Source organism: Spea bombifrons, chromosome 5, assembly GCF_027358695.1.
Source record: "Spea bombifrons isolate aSpeBom1 chromosome 5, aSpeBom1.2.pri, whole genome shotgun sequence".
In the NCBI taxonomy this organism is placed as follows: Eukaryota; Metazoa; Chordata; class Amphibia; order Anura; family Pelobatidae; genus Spea; species Spea bombifrons.
The window spans coordinates 97,212,721-97,236,003 of record NC_071091.1 but is presented as its reverse complement, the minus strand read 5'-3'; the positions used below and the strand labels follow the sequence as shown (position 1 = coordinate 97,236,003).

At 41.5% G+C, this 23,283-nt stretch overlaps 2 protein-coding genes across 2 annotated transcripts; one reads left to right on the top strand and one right to left on the bottom strand.

The window, feature by feature from the left end:
• The first annotated feature begins 142 nt into the window (after positions 1-142).
• On the top strand, positions 143-5,104 carry SLC25A32 (solute carrier family 25 member 32). Its single transcript, XM_053466691.1, has 7 exons — positions 143-396; positions 1,215-1,365; positions 2,148-2,233; positions 2,783-2,943; positions 3,029-3,142; positions 3,386-3,531; positions 4,608-5,104. The coding sequence occupies exons 1-7, from the start codon at positions 222-224 to the stop codon at positions 4,741-4,743; spliced, it is 969 nt and encodes a 322-aa protein (XP_053322666.1). The 5' UTR covers positions 143-221; the 3' UTR covers positions 4,744-5,104.
• Positions 5,105-9,739: 4,635 nt separating this feature from the next.
• Positions 9,740-18,433, bottom strand: CTHRC1 (collagen triple helix repeat containing 1). Its single transcript, XM_053466353.1, has 4 exons — positions 18,194-18,433; positions 11,608-11,829; positions 10,711-10,927; positions 9,740-9,934 (listed from the first exon to the last, which is right to left on the bottom strand). Exons 1-4 carry the CDS (start codon positions 18,317-18,319, stop codon positions 9,792-9,794), a joined length of 708 nt encoding a protein of 235 aa, XP_053322328.1. The 5' UTR covers positions 18,320-18,433; the 3' UTR covers positions 9,740-9,791.
• Between the last annotated feature and the right edge of the window lie 4,850 nt (positions 18,434-23,283).

Sequence of the window (23,283 nt, the reverse complement as noted above, 5' to 3'; positions counted from 1 at the left end):
ACGTTTCCAGAGTCGCCCGAGATGTGTGTACTGTTAAAGCGGACGCCATTTTTGTTGAGGGAAACTCGTATTGTACTGATAGTGTGTATGCCATGTTAACTATGGGCACGCCTGCCCGGCAGAAGCCAGTAGGGGAGTTAGCGGGGAGGTCAATGCTTCCGCCTGTCACTGAGTGATGCAACGTGGGTTTGCGGCAGCAGGGCTCCCTCCGTGACCTCTTCATGGCTAGTCCCTCGGGTCCGGCGGCGACGTCCTCTCTCCCGGCTTCTCCGATCGGGGTACTGAAGGATGTTTTCCGCCACGTCCGTTATGAGAACCTGGCGGCCGGGCTGAGCGGCGGAGTCCTGTCCACTCTGGTCCTGCACCCGCTAGACTTGGTCAAGATCCGGTTTGCAGGTACGGCGGGATTACCTAACGCCTAGAGACTGTCTCGGTAATTACCGTAATGCAGGGTGAAGTGCGCAGGACTCGCACCTAGACCCTGGGGGTAATAGCTACGTCTACTTATATAGCGCTAGCAGATTCCGTAGCGCTGTTACAACAGTAAAAAGAGACAGTATTTAACAATATATTTAACGCGCAGGAGGAGAAGAGGCCCAGGTTTTGTGAGTTTACAATCTATCAGGGATTGCCTGTGTGTAAATTAAATCTGTAACTATAGCTGTAATAATACGATGGGTGGAGGCGGCTGAAGTCTCCCGCTATCTTATTAGATTTATTATTGCGCCTGGTTCTTGCCTCGTTCCTGGACTGGTTTTTAGAATAAACCTGAAATCGAAAGCTGCCGTAGATACCCGTCACATTACGGCGTCTTCAGTGACAGCGAAGCTCCTGTCCTCCCGTTACCATGAACGGTGACGGCTGGCAGTCATGGGAGTCATTTTCCACGACAGCCGGAGTGCTGTATTTTATATGTGTGTTTAGGGATTATAAACGAACGTAGAATTCGTCAGCAGATAACAGTAGGCTATCGGGTCTGCCTGTTTTCAGGTTCAAATAAATATATTTATAAAATCAGTATTTATTTTGAATGTGTTTTTTTTCTGAGCCTTTCAGGATATTGTTATAGATATACAGGCTTATTTACCCGCACCGAGATGGACAGACGGGTAGGTTGGGGAGGAAGGATTAATGTATAACGACATCATTTTTTTTTTATACACAAAGTGTATTTTAAGAACATTGTTAATGAATCTGTATTTTTTCCCTTTCAGTGAGCGATGGGTTGGAGCTGCGACCCAAATACAACGGGATCTTCCATTGCTTGGCCACGGTGTGGAAGCATGAAGGGCTGCGCGGCCTGTACCAGGGGGTTACCCCCAATATGTGGGGCGCGGGGGCTTCCTGGGGCCTTTACTTCCTCTTGTAAGTAGCAATTGTCATGTGAATATGATTGTAAGCTCCTGTGAGCAGCACCTCTTATTCCGTAAGTCAAATTGTTATATACTACTCGTTATGTCCTGTCTACCCATTGTACAGCGCTACGGAATATGATGGCGCTCGTGTCTCAAAGGATTGTTTCCTTACTCTTAAGCGACATTTGCATAAAGTATACGTTTAAACTTTGTCTGGATTGATGTTAATAGGAATATCTTGGATTTCTGCCTTTTCCGCCTTACCGTTACCGTTAGTTTTAGGTGGGTATTTTCTACAAGCCTCCAGTGCTGGCTCCATATTCCGAGTCACATTAAATGATGCCCTGGGCGGAATCTGCCCCGTTTTTGGCCATCATTTGGATGAGTGAGATCTGAGTATTTTGGAAAGTTTAAGCTCAGTGGGTTTCTCCGTCTGTAGTATGGAGCTACGCAAGAGTCCGTTACCGATGAATGTAAACAAACATGCATCGCCCTAAATGCTAGAATGTGAATGAAAGGCTCGACAATCCCCCATAAGTGTTTATCTTTCTGACCGCGTTGGCCCCGTGTCGCGGAGGTGGCCGTGTTAGTTATGAGTGGTTTCGTCATCAGTGGGAGGCATCTCTCCATAGACCGGACTCCGAGAGGCTGATCCCTTCCTGTAATGGATCCCAACGAGGATCTATTTACCAGAACAGATCTACGTAACACAAAGTAATGGCTAACTGGTAGTAAAATTATCAAGGCTTCCATGTTGGAGACCTTATGGTTTCTGTGGTGTTTGTCTTCCAGCTATAACGCCATTAAAGCGTATAAGAAGGAGGGGAGAGCCGAAAGTCTTACTGCAACCGAGCACCTGCTGTCTGCGGCAGGAGCAGGTAAGTGGCGTGCGTTACAACACAGCAATGTCATACGTGCGTTCATCCAATCATCAGGCTTTACCATTGAACCTTTAGGCTAAATTCAGGGTTAAAATTACAGTGTAAGAATTGGGTCTTCAATCAAAACCTATTACTCTTCCCTGTCCTCCGCACAATGCTTTCTTAGTCTGGATACACCCTGGGTCTTGATCTCTCTTCTGTATTTTGCTTTATTTTGTAAACGTTTTGCCTGTTTTTAGAAAGCAGTGTTAAGTGGATATTTAACCCGCTGGATAAAAGAAGATTCTCTTTGAAGATGCCATTATATTTTAATCTATACAGTGATCATAACATGTGAGTGAAATTAAACCAAGGCACATTTACAGCATAGTTCTCTTAGCGGTGGCTCCGGTTCTGCCTTTATAAACGTGACCCGCTACACGCACTCACTTCCCAGATTTTTTTGATGACATCATTTTTCTCCATGACTGCAGATTAAAGTAGGTCAGCATTGTCTAAGTCTAGGCTTGCTGTTCCAGTACATATGTGTTTTCTTTTTTAATTCAGGCGCCCTGACGTTGTGTTTGACAAACCCAATCTGGGTTACCAAGACGCGTCTCGTCCTTCAGTACGATGCGGGTACTGACCCGTCGAAGCGTCAGTACAGAGGGATGCTTCATGCGCTGGGCAAAATTTACAGGCAAGAAGGCATTCCTGGGCTGTACAAGGTAATGCTAATTCCCTCGCTCCTGCTGGAGAGACCTCGGCCGCAGATCTCTTCGCTTTTAACGGCCCTTCGTATTACATTTTCAGGGCTTTGTGCCGGGCTTATTAGGAACTTCCCACGGTGCCCTCCAGTTCATGGCATACGAAGAACTGAAAATGAAGTACAACAAGTACCTCAACCGTCCAAATGAAACAAAACTGGTATGTATGAAACGTAATGCATACGGTAATTTAAATGGGAAAGCGAATGATTTAAAAAAAAAAAGAAAGAAAGAAAAATATATTAATCTCCCCATACACTGGAGCAATGCATGCGCGTTGAATCTAAGTCTTCATTAATACTCGGTACGGCAAACTTTTTAGGACTCTTAGGACTTTTTAATAAAGATTTAGCAAACATGGCCACGGCAGAAATGTGTTACCGCGTAACCTTTATTGTTGCAGAATACGTTGGAATATATATCCACGGCAGCGCTCTCTAAAATATTTGCTGTTTCGGCTACATACCCATATCAAGTAGTGCGAGCCCGGCTACAAGACCAACACAACCGCTACTCTGGAGTCGTAGACGTGATTAGTAGGACGTGGAGGTAAGCGTACAAATGTTTGTTTCTGTGTAGAATGAACTTTGTTTGTTGTCTCGCATTCAGTTAATTCTCATATATTGCTTTAGAGACCCCAAAAATGGAGACCCCTTATACAAAAGAGATGAGTAAAAACTGTAGCTCGGTATCCACTAGAAGTGACTTACGAGACCGGAGGAGCATCGCCGCTCGTTTATCTCAGGTCTGAAGTTACGTATGAATGTAGCACAGACCCCACCCTATGACTGATTCCTAAGCTTTATAAATCCATATTTACATACATTTCTACAGAAATCACAGTATAGACAGAAGTCTCATTTTCTAACATTCTGCGTGCAGTAAAAAAATAAAAGTACCCGTCAGGCTGAACTGTCCCTTGAAGTAGAATAGTTTCTAGCATCTTTCGTAGATTTCCGTTTTCTGGAATATGGAAGGTATGCTGCTTGGAAGGAATGAGCACTGCGTAAATTGTTGGTGCTATATAAATAAAAGATAATAATAATAATAATGAGCAATGCAAACCAGGGTAGTGAATAATAGTGCGGGGCATTTAGAGAGAGAAATTGTGTAAAATTAACGAATCAAACAGTGTGTTATAAAAGTGATTGCTGGCTGCTGCTTTAGTCTCTGCGTCCGTTCCTTAATTCTCTGATAACCGTGTATCGTTCTAATCACCTTGAGTTTGAGTGGCCCATTTATCTCGAAGCTGATCTAGTAAAGTAATGCGGGGCTCCTGTGTACGGCTTAATGCGCTACATGAATGTGTTACAACTATACAGCTAGCCAAAGCTGGCGTGTTAATCATTTCTGTGTCGTGGGACAGGACTGTTACTGAATCCCCCTGAATCATGGGACTGTGTTTTATGGAAGACCACCCCACCATGTACCATAAAACAGCCACGGAGCCCCTCCTGCCCATTTTTTAATCTTGGAAACGCAGTCTGTATCTTACAAGAGCGGCAGTCGCCCAGTTAGTCAAAAGAGACAGCTTCAAGATGATTTTTCTATGGGGTTTTACGATCCGTATGCCGCAGCTCATTAATCCGCTTGTAACGATTGTGCGATTTCTATTCTCTCTAAAGGAAAGAAGGCGTTCACGGCTTCTACAAAGGAATTGTTGCCAACATACTCAGAGTGACTCCTGCGTGTTGTATCACTTTTGTCGTGTTCGAGAACGTATCACATTTTCTACTCGGCTTCAGGAAACAAAAAGACTGAACTAGTGATTTTTAATAAATGCATCTTGGCAGCTATGAAGTCATCACGGAGTGCTGCCCCAATCTGAAGATGGAAGCAGAGAGGCCTCCTGCACGTGGATGGAGATCGCGTGACCTGTGATTCTTTATGGGCCGATGGTTTAAAGGACTTTCCCATACCAGAAAAATGATTCTGTTTTATTTATTACTGTTTAGTGTGCGGAGGCTTTATATTTCTGTTTGAGAGCTGAATAGTATTGTTCAGTTGGCTAATTTGAGATTTTGTTTTTATACAACTTTGGTTGTTTAATTACTATGCCTAATGTTGCTAATAACTGGTAGCAACAAGCCTTGACAGAAATATACATATATTTTACACTTCATTTGCAGCGCTTTTATCCAAGGGGCCGAACAATGAGAAGTAAATTGGGTGGCAAACTGCAATCAACAAAGTGACGCATAAGGGCCGTACAGTCTAGTTGGAGTAGGGTGCATGGGCAACACAAAGAGGTCTATTTGCTATTTGACTTCACTATACTTAATGAAGGGCCAACGCCAGTAGCTTCTACTGCATGAAGAGCTTGGCTGTCACTGTAAAATGTATTGTTAAATCCCGCTTTGAACTATGCATTATACAGGGCGCATCCCTTCTGGCTGAAGACACCTGTTAAAGTATCTTGTGTATTCACAATTACAAATACTCTCATTACTAAATAACAAATGGTAGCCTTATGCGTTGTAAAACACTCTGGGCGTTATGATAAGGTGACAGTTTAATTTTACTTACATTTTTATTTTTGGTGAAAAAATGTATTGTTTGTGTAAGCGGTCAACCCCTACTTCTAATACACTATATTACCAAAAATATAAGGTAACCCACTGCTAGCTGTTGAGTTTAGGTGTTTCAGCCACACTTATTGCTAATAGGAGTAAAAAAAAAAAAAAGTCCATAGACAAACATTAGCAGTAGAATGTGTGATGTTAAATGTTGCACTGTCATAGGATGCCACCTCTGCCACAAGTTAGGCCTGGTCCACTCTAACCACTTATGTTACTGTGAAGTGGAGGCATCTAGGAGTAACAACAGCTCAACCACGAGGTAGACCACTCACTGTAGAGCGGGGCTGCCAAGTCCTGAAGCGTGTATCACATAAACGCTTATTCTCTGGAATACATTGTGCCTGCAGTAAAGTTTGGTGGAGGAGGGCTAATGGTCTGGGGCTGTTGTTCAGTGAGCCCCTCAGTTCCAGTGAAGGGAAATCTTAATGCTTCAGTATACCAAGACAATTTGGACAATGCTATGCCTCCAACTCTGTGGGAACAGTTTGGGGAAGATCCTTCTCTATTCCAGCATGACTGTGCACCATCACACAAAGCAAGGTCTATAAAGACATGGTTCGTGTGGAGGAACTTGGCCGGCCGCACAAAGCCCTGACCTCAACTCCTTCAAACACCTTTTGGATGAACTAATGGGCAAACGCAGGCGGTGTATAAAAAGTGAGGCATAGCTACCATGGTTTACAGGTAAGTAAGTTTTGTTTGTTGGTTGAACAGGGAGTAAATTATGAGTTTTATACCCAAGATTGTATGGTGTGTGTATATCATTTTAAAGCATCACTCCAGCCGTGATTTGAACTTTAATGCATAAAATATATATACCGTATATATATATATATATATATATATTTTATATATATACATATACATATATACCCATTGTGCAGCGCTAAGGAATATGATGCTGTTTCAAACAATAAATGATAATATATCACAACATAATGGTAAAAATACCCCCTCCAAAAAAACATCATTTTGAGGCACCATCATCTATTTGAACCAGTTTAAGTATATTCCTTTTTCTATACGTTTCCTTTTTCTACTTCATCGGACAAGAACTTTCCCTGTAGCCTCTGCTTTCAAGTCTTTAGTGGAAAGCATTTTCCTTTTAAATACTTGATTTAAAATATAGCCAAAAATATAAAAGCACAGGTCAAGCGCGCAACCCGATCCTCTGAAGAGTGCCCTCAGCTAAAATGTGTGAAATCGATGGACTGTTGGAGGACTCTTTGAAGGCCATGTGTTTTGCTGCGGGCTACAAATGAGATTGATGTCTTATGTTTGAATGAAATCCTATTTTGTGGTTTTGAGCCGAGTGCCCCGAGCAGGGAAATGTTAAACAGCAGAAGGCAGGACAGCAGCAGGTTTAATAAGATCTGGAAAATCTAAAATCCTTCAAAGATTCAGTCCATGAAAGGACAGCAGTTTTCACTCCTGTGATCTCCGTTACGTCCTTCAGGAGGACACACGCGGCAGCTATTTTTGCCGCCTCTGCTCATGTTTGAGCTTCTTCCGCATTGGTATTGACCTCACAGATCTAGCTGCCCTAAGGGGACGTTCTGTTCTATGATATCACAGTCGTCATCATCTCATGATCTCATCATCTTGGAACCTGTACACAGACAGTTGGAAAGTGACGGGAAACACGTTGAGCTTTCTTGTTTGAGAGAGAGATAGATAGATAGAAACCGTCTGCCCAGAGACACAGGCCTTTCATTTATTTTGTTCTTCTTTCTTCATCCTGATGAAGACCTGCTTTGCAATACAGTCAAAACATTGGCTTTTTTGTTAAATAAAATTAATCAGATAACTTTTTGTTGTTTGAGTTGTTTCATAGACAGTCAGACTGTATGAGAAAAATTAAGGGTAAATCCTACCGACGTGATAAATTGCCACCGCTGATTGAACGTCAGCCTCTTTGCCACCGAGCGACTAATATTCTTTATAAGGATGATGAAACCAAACAAGGCTGCTAGTTCCTGGCTTGCTGTAGGCAGGTACTTGTAATTAGCAAATATAAGAAGCGTTACACTAAAAAACCTTTTAGTTAAGCCATTTAAAAAAAATCTCTTTTAAACACTAACTGGACCTACTTAAATACCGCCTTCTGAGTGTGTTGGTATAATGTTTGTATTTGACCACAAGAGGGCAGGAAAGAGCTACTCCCATTTTCACCTCTCAAATGTACAATATGTGAGAAAAGATTAAAGGGACCCTCCAGACATGTATGTTTATTACATATCATAGCTGTGTGGTTCCTTTAAAGTTCCATGTGGTCCATTTTGCAAATGCATAGTGGGATTGCGTGAAATCCCCCCTAATGCATTTGCCCCTTTTCCCATCCCCCTACCAGCTAAATGTCCTGCATCTCCGGCAGTGCCGGCTTGGTGAGCTCTGCCCCAGGGGTCTGTGTAGACCCCCGCGTGCTTATGTGGAAAGTGGTGTCTTGGTTTAAATAGGAGCACTTTCCTGCCTCTAGCAGACAATCAGTGGCATGAACAGTTGAACCATGAAGGAGAAAGTACATACTGTTGGTTGTCACAGCGACTGCATCGCCTTTACCACAATATATTGATTCTTTTGTTCCAAATATTGCCTAGATATTATCCCTCACTAGAGAATTGGGACTGATGGGAGCACGGCGTGCTGCAGGACTGTAACGTATATACTGTAGGTTCCCAGGCAGATCTGGTTCTTTGTCACTGGTAAGCTTGTTCTGTCACTCATTAGGTAGCACAGAATGCTATTGTTTCTGTTCTAGTGATATATTCGCTAGAATGCAATAATGTAATAATTAAAGGAAATAACTCACTGTGGTTGCAAATGTGTGTAAATCATTAAAAAAAATAGTTGCTGACTAGTTCTGGAATGTGTGTGTGTGTGCGTATATATATATATATATATATATATATATATATATATATATATATATATATATATATATATATATATTGGAGCAAGGGAACATGTCTTTAGTTGTAAGTGACTCCTTTTAATGATCCAAAAAGGTTTAGTTGTATAAGCTTTCAGAACCTAAGAGGTCTCTTCTTCAGACCTCTTCTAGTTTGTGGAGCGTGGTAGCATGCCAATGAAGTATATCAGTTCTATCATTATATAATGAAATGTATCAGAAACACGCGTTCCCAAAGCCTGTGCATGATGCGAACACAAAAACGTGAGACCAGCTCAGCTCAGCTCACCTGCGTTACTAAGAATTATTTATTAAAGAAATAAAAAACAATGAGTTCAACACACCAGAATGATTTGAATACGTGCGTATCAAACCAATAAACCACTTACGATGTCATACACAGTACTTTGCATTCTTATAATGTTGCGGCTGAGAATCTAATATCAATTGTCCTGCAATCTATTAGATGTCCGCTTCATACACGGCTAATTATGACAGTGATCTAGTACACGCAGTGATAATATGATTCACCTCCTCTACTCTTTTTATTCACTGTTAACCCAATAAAAGGGTTAGATATACAACTAAACCGTTATATATATTGGGGTTTATTCACTAAATGGGACCGCTTCAACAGATTGACTTCACTTTACATTATGAAAGGCCAACCACAGCGATCTTCTCCTGCAGGAAGCGTTGGGTAGGACTGGGATGCCCATTGAGAGTACTTTTTGCCATATGTACTTTAGGTTGCTTGGTCACCGGGTCCCTTGGCTAGACTTGCCCAGTGGGCTACATTAAGCCTGTCGTCCCCTGGTAGGGAGGTTTCTTGGGAGTCCGGTCTGCTTGCTGGTTTAATAATGCCTTATGCAGGGTTAGCTCAGCCCTTCCTGCAGGAAAAGCATCTCGGGGTTTGGCTCTTAATAACATACAGTCCAGTCAGACAGATGCTTTTCAGTTTACATCCAAGCTGGAAGGTTAGTGAATACACCTCTTGGCCTCCAATTTACATAAAAGCTCAGATTTCCGTAGTCTGTTTGTGTCTGAGTTCATATTTAATTTCCCCAGGATTCCCTACAAGTTAGCAAACGTTCCTTAATATTTAATTCATAAAAAAAACAAAATTGTGCTGGTTTCCCATTAACATGGATAATAGCGTTTATATATCTTAGAAAACCGTCACCACTTCTACTACAGTACAGAAAATATAAAGCTATTTCCCACGGCTGCGTTCTTTAATCATCTACAGGAGGTATTGTTTGCTGTACAATTAAAAAAAAAGAACCTTTTCATTTATTTAACAGAAAACAAGGCTGTACAGGTTATTTTGGCAGCTCTTCGATGATTATCCGAGATACTGAGTTCCATCCAGTAGATGCATCTCCTCTTGGGTAGTCTTCGCAGGTCCCCACCCAGACTGCCACATCCACCAGACCGGCGCTAATTCCTTCGCACAATCCTTCCACTAGGACACAAAACAATTACATGTGAAAACATAGAATAGCACCGCTGATTTACATCGGCTCATACCTTCATTCTCTACTTAAAGGAAACACTAAATTATCTCGAGTCGCTGTCCCGTAGGACGGGCTCTGGTTTTGGAACATTAGAAAACAGGCAGATGATGAAACCAAAACTGAATCCTTATCTATTTTTTTTTAAAATTTTTCTGATTTCTGGTTCCCGGCTCCGACATCACATCTGATTCCACCAATTGGACGGCCAGTTCGTCTCAAGCTAATTGTCACACATTTCCCATGATGCCACTTTGACACTTGATTGGGACCTCAACAATTGATTGGGTATCACAACTGATTGCTGGGCCAGCTCTTTTTTTATTTGGCCCATTGCCCACATCTATTTGCCCAAAATCCCCTTTGTAATTTAAAATGGGTTAGCCGAATCACAGCAACCCGGCCCACCGCCTCTTCCGGGTCTCATATGGAGGAGGAAAGGGAGAGCTCCGCATGTGGGGGCCGCCGTGAGAAGCACCCAGGTATGAATCCTACTGCCTGTTCAAAGTAGAGAGAAGTAACGTGTCCTGTGCTCTACATGCATTTTACCAATATTTTTGCAGAAAAAATAAAACAAGTGAGCAAAATAATCCAATGGGGATAATTGAGAATATCACATATGACCATTAATAAATACACATAACATAGTTTAGGAGACATCATGGTTGCCGCTATGTATCTAAAGCTGTGACCCCCCCCCCCGCACACACACACACTCCATGCCTACCGGTGGACGTCCGATGAATGTTAATGGTGGAGTTGAATTCGGCACTTCCTTGGTCTAAGTAAATAATGGCTTCGATGGGAAGGGGTCCGGCACACTCAGCGCCATTAAACGTGAAGTACCAGCGCTGACAGCAGGCCGTCTTACACTTGAGACGCAAAGACCCACTAAACACAACTCTTAAGGCGCTCTGAGAACGCATCTTCGTGAACGTACATTCCTTAAAAAAGAGAAAACAGAGATTCATAAACATGGATCCACAACGGAAAGAGAGAAAGGAAAGAGAGAAAGGAAAAAGAGGAGGAGAAGAGATGTGAAAGGGAACGTCGGAGGGCCACCACTTACACTATCATCTATCTATCTATCTATCTATCTATCCATCTATCACAGTTATGGCCACAAAAAATCAGTAGTCGCTTGGCAGAAAGATGCAGCTTCTAGTGACTTTATCTTACTAATGTCTGATCAGAAGAAGTACAATGTAACCTGTACAGCCATCAGTGTACGTGGCACTTAATATACAAGGCTACAAAATAACAGCTGACCATGCGCAGGGTCATAATTGTCTATCAATACAATCTTTTAACAGACAGGAAGCACAGCTGCTGACCACCCTGGTGGTTTAAATGCACCTGGCCTTCCGCTCCAAATAGCAGCAACGTTCTCCTAGGTCTTTTCTTTCAGTGTTCATAATAATAATAATAAAAAAACAATATAAATATCTCGCATGCCACCCTCATTAAGTAATATAAATATTGTTTTAAAGAAAAAAATATATAATAATTAAATAGCTTTAAAATTAATCTAGGAGTGTTCAAACAAGTTTGCTAATTTAAATGTATTTATAAAATATTTTTTGAGTGAACGCGTTACATCAATAACACAATGAATAGCGCTTACAGCGATTTTCCCCAGGTCTATGCCGTAGTTTAGCGAGCTCCACGCACATTGCTTGTAGTTGGGAGTCCAGGATTCCTCTACGCTCTCTCTCATGCACTCTCCTTTCTCACCCTTGGCTCCATCGCGGCCTGGAATTCCTGGAGTTCCAGGGATCCCATTCACTCCAGGAGTCCCGTCTCTTCCAGGTAGACCCATCGGCCCTTGCATGCACATGCCATTATACTGCGAAGATACAAAGTAAATTTATATTTAGTGATATATGTACAATGTACAGCTTGAACCAAACTCACCGCTGTCAAGAAACATCTGTCTTTATAGTCCCTTTATCCCTCAGCAGGAGTCCTGCACAGACAGCAGGGGCCTGTAGGTGGCAGTGTTTTCTTACACTGATTAGTAATTTTACATTTATAATGGCTGCTTTGGGCAATATCCAATAAAATGTTTAATTTAAAAAAATGGTTTTTCATTTAGACATGAAGATGAGAAATAATTGCTTTTGTCAGCCCAGAGAATTGCTTACTGAAGGCTGAGAACAACAAATAAAATCATTTAAAGACTATTAAAGGCCAGCGGCTGGATGTCAGCGGGGTTAATGTCCAAATTTCACTTTTTGGTAGCTCAGTGTTACAGACATTAATATCTTCAATAAAGCTAACCTTCCCAGCTGGGTGTTAATTCATGGCTTGGTAAGGCCCTAGCGAGGTCAAAATTGCTTCTTCCACCCAAGCACTCCTTACAACATTGGGTTCCCAACTCACCCCATTCTTTCCAGCAGGATTACAGCCCTCAAAAGTCATGGAGGCTCAGGCTTGCCTGCTATTAGCCAAAATACAATATGCTCCTTCGCAGAACTTAGACTCACCAAACTGGACTGTTTATTGGATTAACCCTTTGCCTGCTGCTTGCCACTCCAACCCTTTACTGTGTATTGGATTAACCCTTTGCCTGCTGCCTACCATTCTGGGTTAGCTATTTGCCTTCTGCCAGCCATACTGACACCGGACTGTTTATTGGATTAACCCTTTGCCTACTGCCAGCAAGACTGAGTTATTTCCAGATCTGAGTTATATGCATTCCTGTCTGCTCTAGACTCCTTTATTGGTCACGCCGGACTGGACATAGGGCAAGCACCTTTGTAGGTGCTGTAGTCTGATTGGACTATGGGGGCAAACTGCCCAGCATGAGTGACAATTGCTTTGGTTGTGAGCTATTTATAAGTGGTAGTGAGTGCCCAAATGAATAGTCTGAAACAGGAAGTGCCCATGGATCAGATCATTTGAATCATTTCTATTCAATGTTACCTATTTTTGCCTGGCATTTCTTTTCCTCTAGTTACACCCCGACACACAGGGGCCAGCCGGGTTATTGAAATACACTCAGCAGGGCTGTGTAGGTGCCACCAACGATACTCGGGCCCTGAGTAGCTGCGCCTTTTGCCCTATAGTAAAGATGGTCCAGCTTGCATGATGTCAGTCAGAAAAATGAAAAAGAAAATGAGAAAGATATCTCCATTAACTAAAGGGTGCATTAAATAAAACCTCAGTGATTGCGGTGTCCCAAATGAACTCCACAGAAAAAAGAGAGCGTTGAGGGCAGGCATGGAGTTTAACTGAGCCTAAAATGTCCGTGATTGCAAACTGTTTATGCTGGTCCTTGGGCTCCATAACTTTAAGCAAAGTGTTACCCGCCCCACCGTGCCAGCTCTGCCCATATCATTAACAAAGCTATAAGGTGCGTTCACAGTAACACTAAAATTGTGTCCCGCCACAACCTCTCCCAGACACAATATCATCTGATGTAGCAGCGTCGATCTAAGAACCATAACTGGCTTCAATATTTTGTCCGTCGTGCTTCCTAGAGATCACCAATTTGATTCTGGACTGCAGAGACTGGAGGAAATACCTTGGGCTTCAGATTTTGGAAAATGTGAATCAATAAACTGTGAAATAAAAAAAGAATAATGAAAGAAGCAGTATATGTGCCAAGAGACTGAATGAAAACTGGGGTTTCTAGCAGCCAAAATAAATACACATAATGTACAAAGCCAAGTCGAAATGGCTTAAAACAAATCTGTAGTCATTCCCACTCACTGAGAGCATTATGTAGCTCTACGAGCATGTCGGCACCGGGAGACTGCGGGGACTTTATCTGGCATCGCCAAATGACCTCAATAAATCCAAAGATTCAGCTAAAACAACAAAACTGAAATTTCGCCAGCCCCAAAATTGTTGGATGTAGAGTGTGGCTGTGACCCGAGAAGGCCCTCTACCAAGCCTCCTGCCCCTCTGTCCATCCAAGGGGGTTTTCCCCTCACACTCATGTCTCAAAAGAACATCAGAGCTTTCAAATGATGGAAAGTTCTCCTTATAAAACAATTATCTATCCATCCCAGTATAATGAGAGTTGAATAAAAAGGGCACAAATTAATATATGTAGAACTTTGTGTAGAAATACACAGCTTTTCAGACGAAGGAAGAACGTGGAAACTAATTAAATCACAAATGGGCAGGAAAGTGGCATGTTCATCTGTTTAAAGAGCATAATACCCCCCCTGGGAATCAGGGCTTTACGCCCAGAAAGTATCAGACTACACAGTTAAAATAATGACATGGTCTACATGCCCATTCCATAGAACATGCCTTCAGACCACGGATTTTAACGTGTTTCTGTGGGATATCAGTGGGGTGCACTGGGTCTGTACATTGAATACACTGCTGTTTATTTTAACAATGCAATAGATTTATAGACATGGATTGTTGTGAACCGGTTAATTATATCACTTGTCAGCCAGTTAAATAAATTAAAAATAGGATGAGTGTATTTATTTTGTAGGCTTCAGTGCCAGGGTAGTACTTGTCCGTCACCCCTTCAGAACACAAAAACATTAACGCAGATCTTGACCCACATTCCATGAAATGAGATCAGAATCTTCAATGCATTGCCGGTTTATTTTTCTCTTTTGTTACACACGTGAATCCGCCACTTTAAGTAACGAGTTCAACATGGATGTTGCCAGTCAGGATGAGTTAATTACATATCGGCTGATGAAACATTCTGTAGTTTAGTGGTACAGCTCAATTAGTAAATGTGCCGTATATGTCATCGCCGGCTGAATCATTGTCCTGGAATGTATAGACTGAATTCTATGAATAACAAGCCGGGGTGTATTAGCCTTTCACTACATTGCAGAAAGTAAGAAAGTGCGGGTTTTCTGTTGAGAGCAGCACTTAAAATGCACTTACTGAGCCACTTCACACGCCTGTCATGGGAAACTGAGACTACTTGATCCATTAAATGGACAATCCAGCCATCACATGCACTTTAATGCATATTATAGTCATACCTGGGAGCTTTGTGGCTCTGGCTATCCGGAGCCCCCCCTTGCGGGATGCAGGTGGGCGGTCCTACTGATGTCAGTAGGCGATGTCACAGGACACACGCCATTGTTGAAGGGGAAGTGGGTGGGGAGGGGGGCGTGCTACAATGCGTTACCGCGACCCGGAATTTCCCTCCAATGACCCAGAGACTCAGAGAAGCAGCACTTCACCCCGAGTCTCCGGGCAATTCCCAGGTATGATTATAGCTGAGAGGTCCTTTTAAATTATCATAATGTCCGCCTTGTAAATGCATAGTTGGGGGGATTCTGCCAAATTCCTCCAATTTTGTGAATGTAGCACTTTTGTAACTAAGTGCAAAATTAGAAACATTGTTCATTATACATGACAGATCTGCTGAGGGTTATTTCCATAACATACTAAAGTAACAACTATTTTACCTTTTCATGAAGGTATTTTATGACCTGTAGATACATCCGTGCGTACCTACTTACACACACGCATAACTATGGGGCAATAAGAAGGAGCTTTCTCACTATGTAATTTCTGTATTTATTCTATGTCACCCTGTCTTCAGATGCCCCGCAGCGTGCTTCTCGTTTGGGTTAATGAGATGTTAGCTTATTTTATCTTAAAGCCCGCCAGCCATGAGCAGATTACCTAGGTGCTCTTTGCAGGAGGGTTATGGTTTCGCAATAGACTGACTTGAACTTCACTAAACAATCAATGGCCGTCCCTGTCAACTTTGTCCCAGAAGACTGGTTGAGCTGGCCCTGCAGATTACCTAGTTAAATCCAGGAGATGATTTCAAGAAAGCACTCCTTGCAGCAAACGTTGACTTTGGTTGGACCTTCATTATATATTGTGACGTCAGTGAGTGGAAACCACAACTCTACTGCAACTTCTCCATCCAACTCACACTGTAGTGAATAAACCCTTTGTGCGCTGTTAAGAAATTACCCCCCTATTTTATTTTGCCATTATTCGCTTATCAAGTGAGATCTTCTAATTTCTTAAATGGAGAGTAATATCAGCTTGCCAGGAGGGGTGAGTGAGTGTAAAACTCCGCTTGGTTATCTGAGGGATGGCCATCAATGAGGCAAATAAAAACCCATCCGTGTATTACTCTACTTTTAAGAGATTGAATGATGAACAGTGAATAAGGACAAAACAATGAGATAATTGGTAAACACATGCATGATGGGGCCATGGAAAGACTTATCACTTCCAGCGGTCACCAATGATTTCAGCTTTATTCACAGTTTACAGGCAGTTTGGGATTTTTGTTTGATTTTATTTTAATGCGTTGATTAAATGAATCTGACATGTACCCTTACTGTGAAATCGGAGAGTTTGATTATTATAATAGCTGGTTATATTTGGCACAAGGGAGTCGCAGAGAACAATGGACACGTTGCAGTTTTTCTGTATATATTCACGACTTTGGAATTTTCCAAGGATATAATTTTCGAACAAATGTCTACGGGCTATAAATACATTGCCACGTTGTTGTTTTTTTTTTTAAATTCAATCAGCCGATTCTCACTTACAGGCATATAAAATCTAAAACGCATAAAAACATTCCTCTTGCAGGGTAAACATAACACACTGTGATAATCCAACTGGTTCAGCTCAAACGTACGTTTACACAGCTGGGTGGATTAAAAGTGTTTATATTACATATCGTATGTAATTGTCCTGAAACAAACTCTGAACTATTGTTCTAGTGTAACCTACATTCATTTTAACTTGTGATATAGTTAACCAATAGCTGTAGTATCTGGATTACGGATCTACTCAGGGGTGGCCCTACCATACATGCAGGTTAAGAAGCCCGTTAGGACCCCCATTGGGCTCAAAAGAATGTCAGAAGGTTGAGGCATCGATTCCTCTTAAACTTATACCACTGTAATGGATAGTGTATCAAACGTTTGATCCTAAGTATGATGGTTGTTTGTGGAAAGTGATCAATTTTCAGCAATTTCTGTTTTCTGTTGGTAAGCCTAGTCCAGCAGGGGCTACAAGACATCCAGTAACAGCTAAAATCAGTAAAACCTGTTGGAAGGCTATTAAGAATTACATGGTGTTAATCATTGTCTGTGATGGACAGTAATTTGGACCACAGCCATTGCAGGCATATAATGTTCTGTGTGACCACTTTGGTGGCGATACAAGTGCTCAGAAAATGAAATATAAGAAGTGGATTTGGTTTGTTTCACATTAAAACTGGAAACAAACCAAGCGATTGGGGCTTGGCACATCTATAACAAAACAATACCGGATCATAGTCACCGGTTTAATAGTTCTTGATAGTTCTTAATAGAGTCCTTCCATCCAGGGAGGCCCTTCTAGTGTCCATATTCAGCAGAACGCCAGCGATAACAACAGAGAATTCTCATTGAGCAGTCAGTATGCGCAGCAAGATGTCTCTGGGGCGTCCTGCATTTGGGACACCATATGTTCTGAGCTACAGTAGGTATACCCCTCAATTCTTTTGAAAGAACCCATCACTAATGCACTTGTTATAACAACTTTGGCATACCAAAACAAACACCCCAAGACATCACATTTCAAGAACCTTGGCCTAGGGCACAAGAAAGAGCTAGAAATCATACAGCCAACCCGGCCTGGGTAATTTTACTATGAGGGTCTCAGATTTGACAATATGTTAAATTTGCAATGAAAGCCACAATTATGCTGCATGGTGGACTGAAATTTGAATGTAAAACTTGTGGAATGACAGAATAATAGGCTACGCAAAGAAGCTAGGAAGGTTAAATCCGGGACAGTTTGCAGCTTGAGCTGTATGATCTTCTCATTTAGCACAAACCCTAATTTTAACATTCAGTTCTTCTCATGTTCACATTTTGTTTTGCAGTTTCTAATCGTGTCCTGGAAGGACATCCATAAGTACATTTATGGAAGACCCATACATGCCTTTAAAAGCCTCTATTATTCAGAAAGTTTTTGTAAATCTAAACAAAGCAATATATATATACTCCATGATGATGTTTCTGCATGGATTCACTAGTGACATCTGTTACCTATTTGGAATGAAAGGCTGCTTCTGTAAGTCGCGTTAGAATTGTAATCATAAACACAAACGAGAACACATTTATTCCTAAAAAGAAAGAAAGAAGAGAAAAGCCGCTGGATATAGATTCACTAAGGCACGTCTATTTTATCTCCTTTCACTTGAATACACTAAGAAAATCATACTGCAGTTATGGCAGATATGGTAATAAACTTACCCTTTCTATGATTTCCAAGTCTTTTTGGCGAAGGGCTCTTTGCTTGACTTTTTGGTTCTCGGTTTGTGAGTCTATAGGTAGCAGCGAACACGAAGCCAGGAGAAAGCAGGTCCAAATAGAAATCATCTCAGGAGCTAAAAGGATGGAGTTTCGGAGAAAGTGAGTCAGAAGCGAGTCTCAGCTCAGCTCCCAGTAACTGGAAGCGGTAACTGCAGGGAGGTGAATTACACAGAGGCTCTTTCTGCAGAAAGGACTGTGTGTTTTTACATCCTATGGCTGGCGAGCCTCAGGGGGATAGAAGAATTTCCAACCCCTGAATCTTAACTCTTCAACATAGTTAACAGATGCTGAGCTGACATCACAGCAAGGGATGTGCAATAAAATCTGAAGGCGTACATCACAGGAAAAAAAGATATTCAACGTAAGAATTGGACTCAGATCAGATATACATAAAGGAGTTAAATTGTATACCTGCCATGTGTATGCCTTAGAGATGGACAGTCCCTCTTCGGAACTCATATCCGTCTTTTCTAGGAGCACAGTGCTGGGTATGAGTGTCTCACCGCATTCTACTGCTCTAAATCATATTAATGTGTATAGAACCAGCAGAACATTTGTTTATAAATTAACTATAACAATGAAATACATAATGTGTCCTGGCTACTCAAATAGCAGAATTGATAAATTACATGAAAAACATAAAAATAAAAATAAAGCCCCCTCTATGACCTTTAGTCACACCCCCTAAAGGAGGGGTGCCCCCCCCTCGTTAGGCAGCCATCTGCAAGGTAAGGGGGGTGCAGTTGAATGAAGTGAGTGTTTAAGGGCAGTAATGGGAAAGGCAGGCTGTTGCGGGGGGCAGAGTTGGCATAGCCAGGCTTCTTCAGGGGAAGAGTTGCCACAGGCAGGCTTTTTCAGGGACAGAGTTGGCACAGGCAGGCTGCTTCAGAGCAGAGGCCTACCACGTCAATGTCTGGCTTAGCGTATAGTGATGGGAGTTACGCTGTGTCACCATCAATGTCTGGCTCAGTATATAGTGAGTTATGCTGTACCACATCTGTTCTGGAAATGTTATTTTTTTTAATGTTTGAAATTTATGTCAATACTTTATTTTTGTCAGATTCCTAGTTTTTTCCAGTTTACACACATTTTACAATTTTGTGAAATAAATATTCCTTGCCAACATTATTTTTTTTGTGTGTGTGGGGGGGTGCCACTTACAGAATCCGCCCCGGGTGCTAAATTCTAGGTACACCCCTGCACCCTATAACAAAAATGTCCCTCCTTGGGAGCTTAAGTGTGTTGGAGAGAAATGAATTGAATATGCTTGACGGTTGCTGGATTCATAGGAAAGAACACATAACCTCACAGCAACACTGACTTCCATCAGCTGCCGGCAGCCAGACAACACAAGCAAGACTAATAACTGGATGCCCAAAGTCTGTTTATTGTAAATCCTGTGGTTGGAATGGACTGGCTTTGATGCAAAATGATGAACGGGGATAAAAACATAATGAGCATATTGTACTTATAACCTCACTTTTTAAAATAATAAAGTCAATTATTTTAAATAACAAATACAAAGTTATAAAGGAAAAAGAATTAAATACACGTTTAGCTTCCCGTGTGCAACAAAAACACAAACATGTCCGATCTACCTCCCACCACAATAATGAATGGTCTAAATGGACCATTATGTAAATCCCGTGATTAGGAATCCAAGATGACTGCTCCCTCGGTGAGCGTTTCTATCTAACACATTGAGTTTCATCACGATAGTAAGCGGACAGAACCGTAAAATTTAGGATTTAAGGAAGGCGACAGATATACTTTCAGCTGCCAGGCTTGAATATATGTTTAATGCATAGGGTAATGTTTGCATAACCCCAGCTTCTGGGTGCGATCCAATAACATGAAATGGTTGGTGGGGAGATTTATAACGACATTGATCACTGCCGTTTATTTGAAATAATGTGAGGCTACACACCAAATCAGTTTTTGAAATGAAATGTAAGCTCGAGTTATCTAGGGGACACTTCTAGGCATGAAAGGTAACAAGGGAGGGGAAGAAATGAACGGCATTTAATGTCAAGGACATCAATTCTATTCATAAATGATTAACGCTCCTAGATATGAATCCGTATGGGTAGTCTACAAGCGACTCACTCTAAAGAGGATGCCCACTTTTGGACCGGCCCGTGAGTGTTTGAGGACCCTTACATGAGCTAAGTCCCTCATAAATATATAACTGCAGCCCCCTAGTCTTCCTCTCGTTGGGTGTATCTGTAGATATGCGAGTAGGATTGGTGGCCTGCCGCGACTATATGCTCACAGCAATGACGGTGTAGAGATTAGACATTTAATATCCACTGTCTGAGTAATCTTCGTTGGCTGCGGACCCGATTACTCCTGGGTACAGGTCTAGCGAGATCTAACACACCCCAAAGTATCCCAGTTTGTTAGAATACATTGCAGCTAATTGTTGCTAATTACACTGTATCAAGCTTTGCTGTTTTAATCTAAAATCTCTCCCCTTAGCTAGGATTATTAAATCACAGGTAGTAAACCGGGCAGTATTTACAGTATTACAGCGTTTCCTATCCAGATAACTATCTGCTGATTACAACACGTAACCCTAAATAAACGTACCTCGTGTAAGAATAAGTAATTTGGTTCGTAGGGACCAGTTGTCTAAGTGGCATTTACTTAAGATGGCAAAACAGCCATTAGGGAACGGTGTAAAAAAAACCAGTTATCCAGTAGTTACCTATTATTTGCTTTTTTTTACCTTTAACCAAAACCTTAATTCCAGTGTAAATCATAATGTGAAAATAATTGATTTGTTATTCAAAATAAAATGTAAATAGATTCAAATAATAAAGTCCTTTAAAAGAACACAACAGCTTAAAGCTTTAAAATATAAACTACAATTTTTAATGCATTTATTAGATATATCAAATTCTTTATCAACTACATAATTTAATATCTTTCTGAGTGGTAGGTTGGGAGACCAAGGCTGGAAAAAATACGTATAAAGTTATAGCGGCTATAGTTTAGGTCATTGTTCTCCAGCTGGTGTCCTCAAAGATTGGTAAATCAGCCCAAGCTTGGCTTTTGGCCATTTACACATCACATCATTGGGGCAAATGTTTGCCACTACCTGTCCTAGGTTATTCTGAAATAATTAAAGTAGTTACTTTTCGTTGTAGCTAGTTCTGAAATAGATCTGGTAGAGAGTTCTACAACAGAGTAGATTGCGCATTCTTTTTGTTAGCACAAAGGAACGACGTTCTAATAATCCAGAGCGACTTCTGAAGTTTCACAGTTTACTCTGAAAGGCCCTTAAGTTTGCTGTTGCATTCATGCAATCATTAGGGAATTAAGGAGCAGCAGCAGAGAATGCTACGTGTTCTTTAAAGAAACAAGACAAAAGCCTCTCTGCGGAGTGCTAATATCAGCAAATGTGTCACCAGGTAATGGTATGCGGCAAGAATAACCTGGAGATCGGCTATTCAGACTCTGTGTATGCTAGAGATTAAATCATGTTTTCCTTTATTTCAACAAACAATAAGTCATTGGAACATGAAAGAGTCGAATGGTCTCCGTGATCATGCCTTGCACATAAAGGATGAGTTTACAAACCACTTTTCACGGTGTATTAATCGTAAATATCTGACTTTTCTAAAGGCCTTCTTCTGATGGTCCTTTGCACTTAAAAAACCATTGCAACTGTTGAGTGATTGCAGCAGAGTATTGGGAGAAGAAAGAAGAAAGAGAAGAAGATCTGTCTTTTAATGATCCCAAGTCTTAAAAAGATCTTCACAAACTGCAGTTGGCTCAGAACGCAACTGCCAGACTATTAACAAATCAACCCCGCTCTTGCCATATTACGCCTATTTTACGGTCTCTCCATTGGCTTCCTATCAAATGGAGAATTCACTTTAAGATAGGTGTGTTGTCATTTAAAGCCTTAAAGGACCAGGGACCCTGTTACCTGAAAGAGCTATTAACACCCTACATCCCTGCTCGTCCCCTCCGATCCACACATATGTCTCTTCTCTCATTACCCAAAGTGTGCACAAAATCCGGCTCCAACGCATTCTGCCATGCTGCTCCCACATTATGGAACTCTCTACCACTTTCAATCAGAGAGGCTCCATCTTTAGAGACTTTTAAAAAAAAGACTTAAAACCCATCTTTTCTCCCAATCCTTCAGATAATTCACTTTCTCGTATGCATATACCTGTAAAGTGCTTTGAGTCCCACTGGGAGAAAAGCGCTATATAAATACCTGTTGTTGTTGTGGTTGTTGTTAACTCAACTGGTATTTGGCAAAAATCCATAAGTAACTATACCTGGGTATAATGAACGACAAAAATATCCATAATGGAAATAAATCATTATATTCCGAGTATAGCGCAAAAGTGTACAGTCCAGTGAGTAAAGACCACCAGTTACCTCTTTCCTTGATACCCAAAGCAACACAAAATTCACCCTTCCAGAGAAACGTTAAAAAGTCTCACTATTTCATGTTTCTCACTCTAAGCCTGAAAAGGAATAAATACTATTCAACTCTGGGCTTAGAGGGTTAAGCTGGGAAACAGCTGTCAATACATTAACCTGCTGTGGTTGTCAAGTGACATTACGTTAACATGGATCTGTTAGCAGGGAGGCACATGGAAGCTGTATATCGATGAGATAAAACCAGGCCTGTAACAGATGGCCCCTTGCCAGCAACGAGTACACCCAAGCCAATGTTCCTGCTACACCCAGTATCTAAAGGTTATCAAACAATGGGTGAATAAAAGAACAAAATCTGGCTAACATAAACCCAGCTATCCTCGATAAGGCGACCAGTATTTATTCATCTTTGTTTGCTTTGCTTTGTTCCCTTTGCAATCTCTGGAAGTTATTTTTATCTGTCCGTTCCTACAGAAATCCTCCGTTGCACGACTTGTACCTTCCGGGACTGGCAAGAGCTTTACAGCTAGACATGTAGGACGGCAAACAACATGAATCATTATCCTGTTAATGCAAATAGGTGCCCAGCAATCAGAAGTACCATGGGCTGTGTTTAACATGACCGTATT

Coding starts and splice junctions, on each gene's coding strand:
- SLC25A32 (XM_053466691.1), top strand. CDS start 222: ATGGCTAGTCCCTCGGGTCCGGCGGCGACGTCCTCTCTCCCGGCTTCT. Junction 2,944..3,028: donor GCATTCCTGGGCTGTACAAG/GTAATGCTAATT, acceptor TTACATTTTCAG/GGCTTTGTGCCGGGCTTATT. Junction 3,532..4,607: donor GTGATTAGTAGGACGTGGAG/GTAAGCGTACAA, acceptor TTCTCTCTAAAG/GAAAGAAGGCGTTCACGGCT.
- CTHRC1 (XM_053466353.1), bottom strand. CDS start 18,319: ATGATTTCTATTTGGACCTGCTTTCTCCTGGCTTCGTGTTCGCTGCTA. Junction 11,830..18,193: donor ACTTGGAAATCATAGAAAGG/GTAAGTTTATTA, acceptor GTATCTTCGCAG/TATAATGGCATGTGCATGCA. Junction 9,935..10,710: donor CATTCATCGGACGTCCACCG/GTAGGCATGGAG, acceptor TTTGTGTCCTAG/TGGAAGGATTGTGCGAAGGA.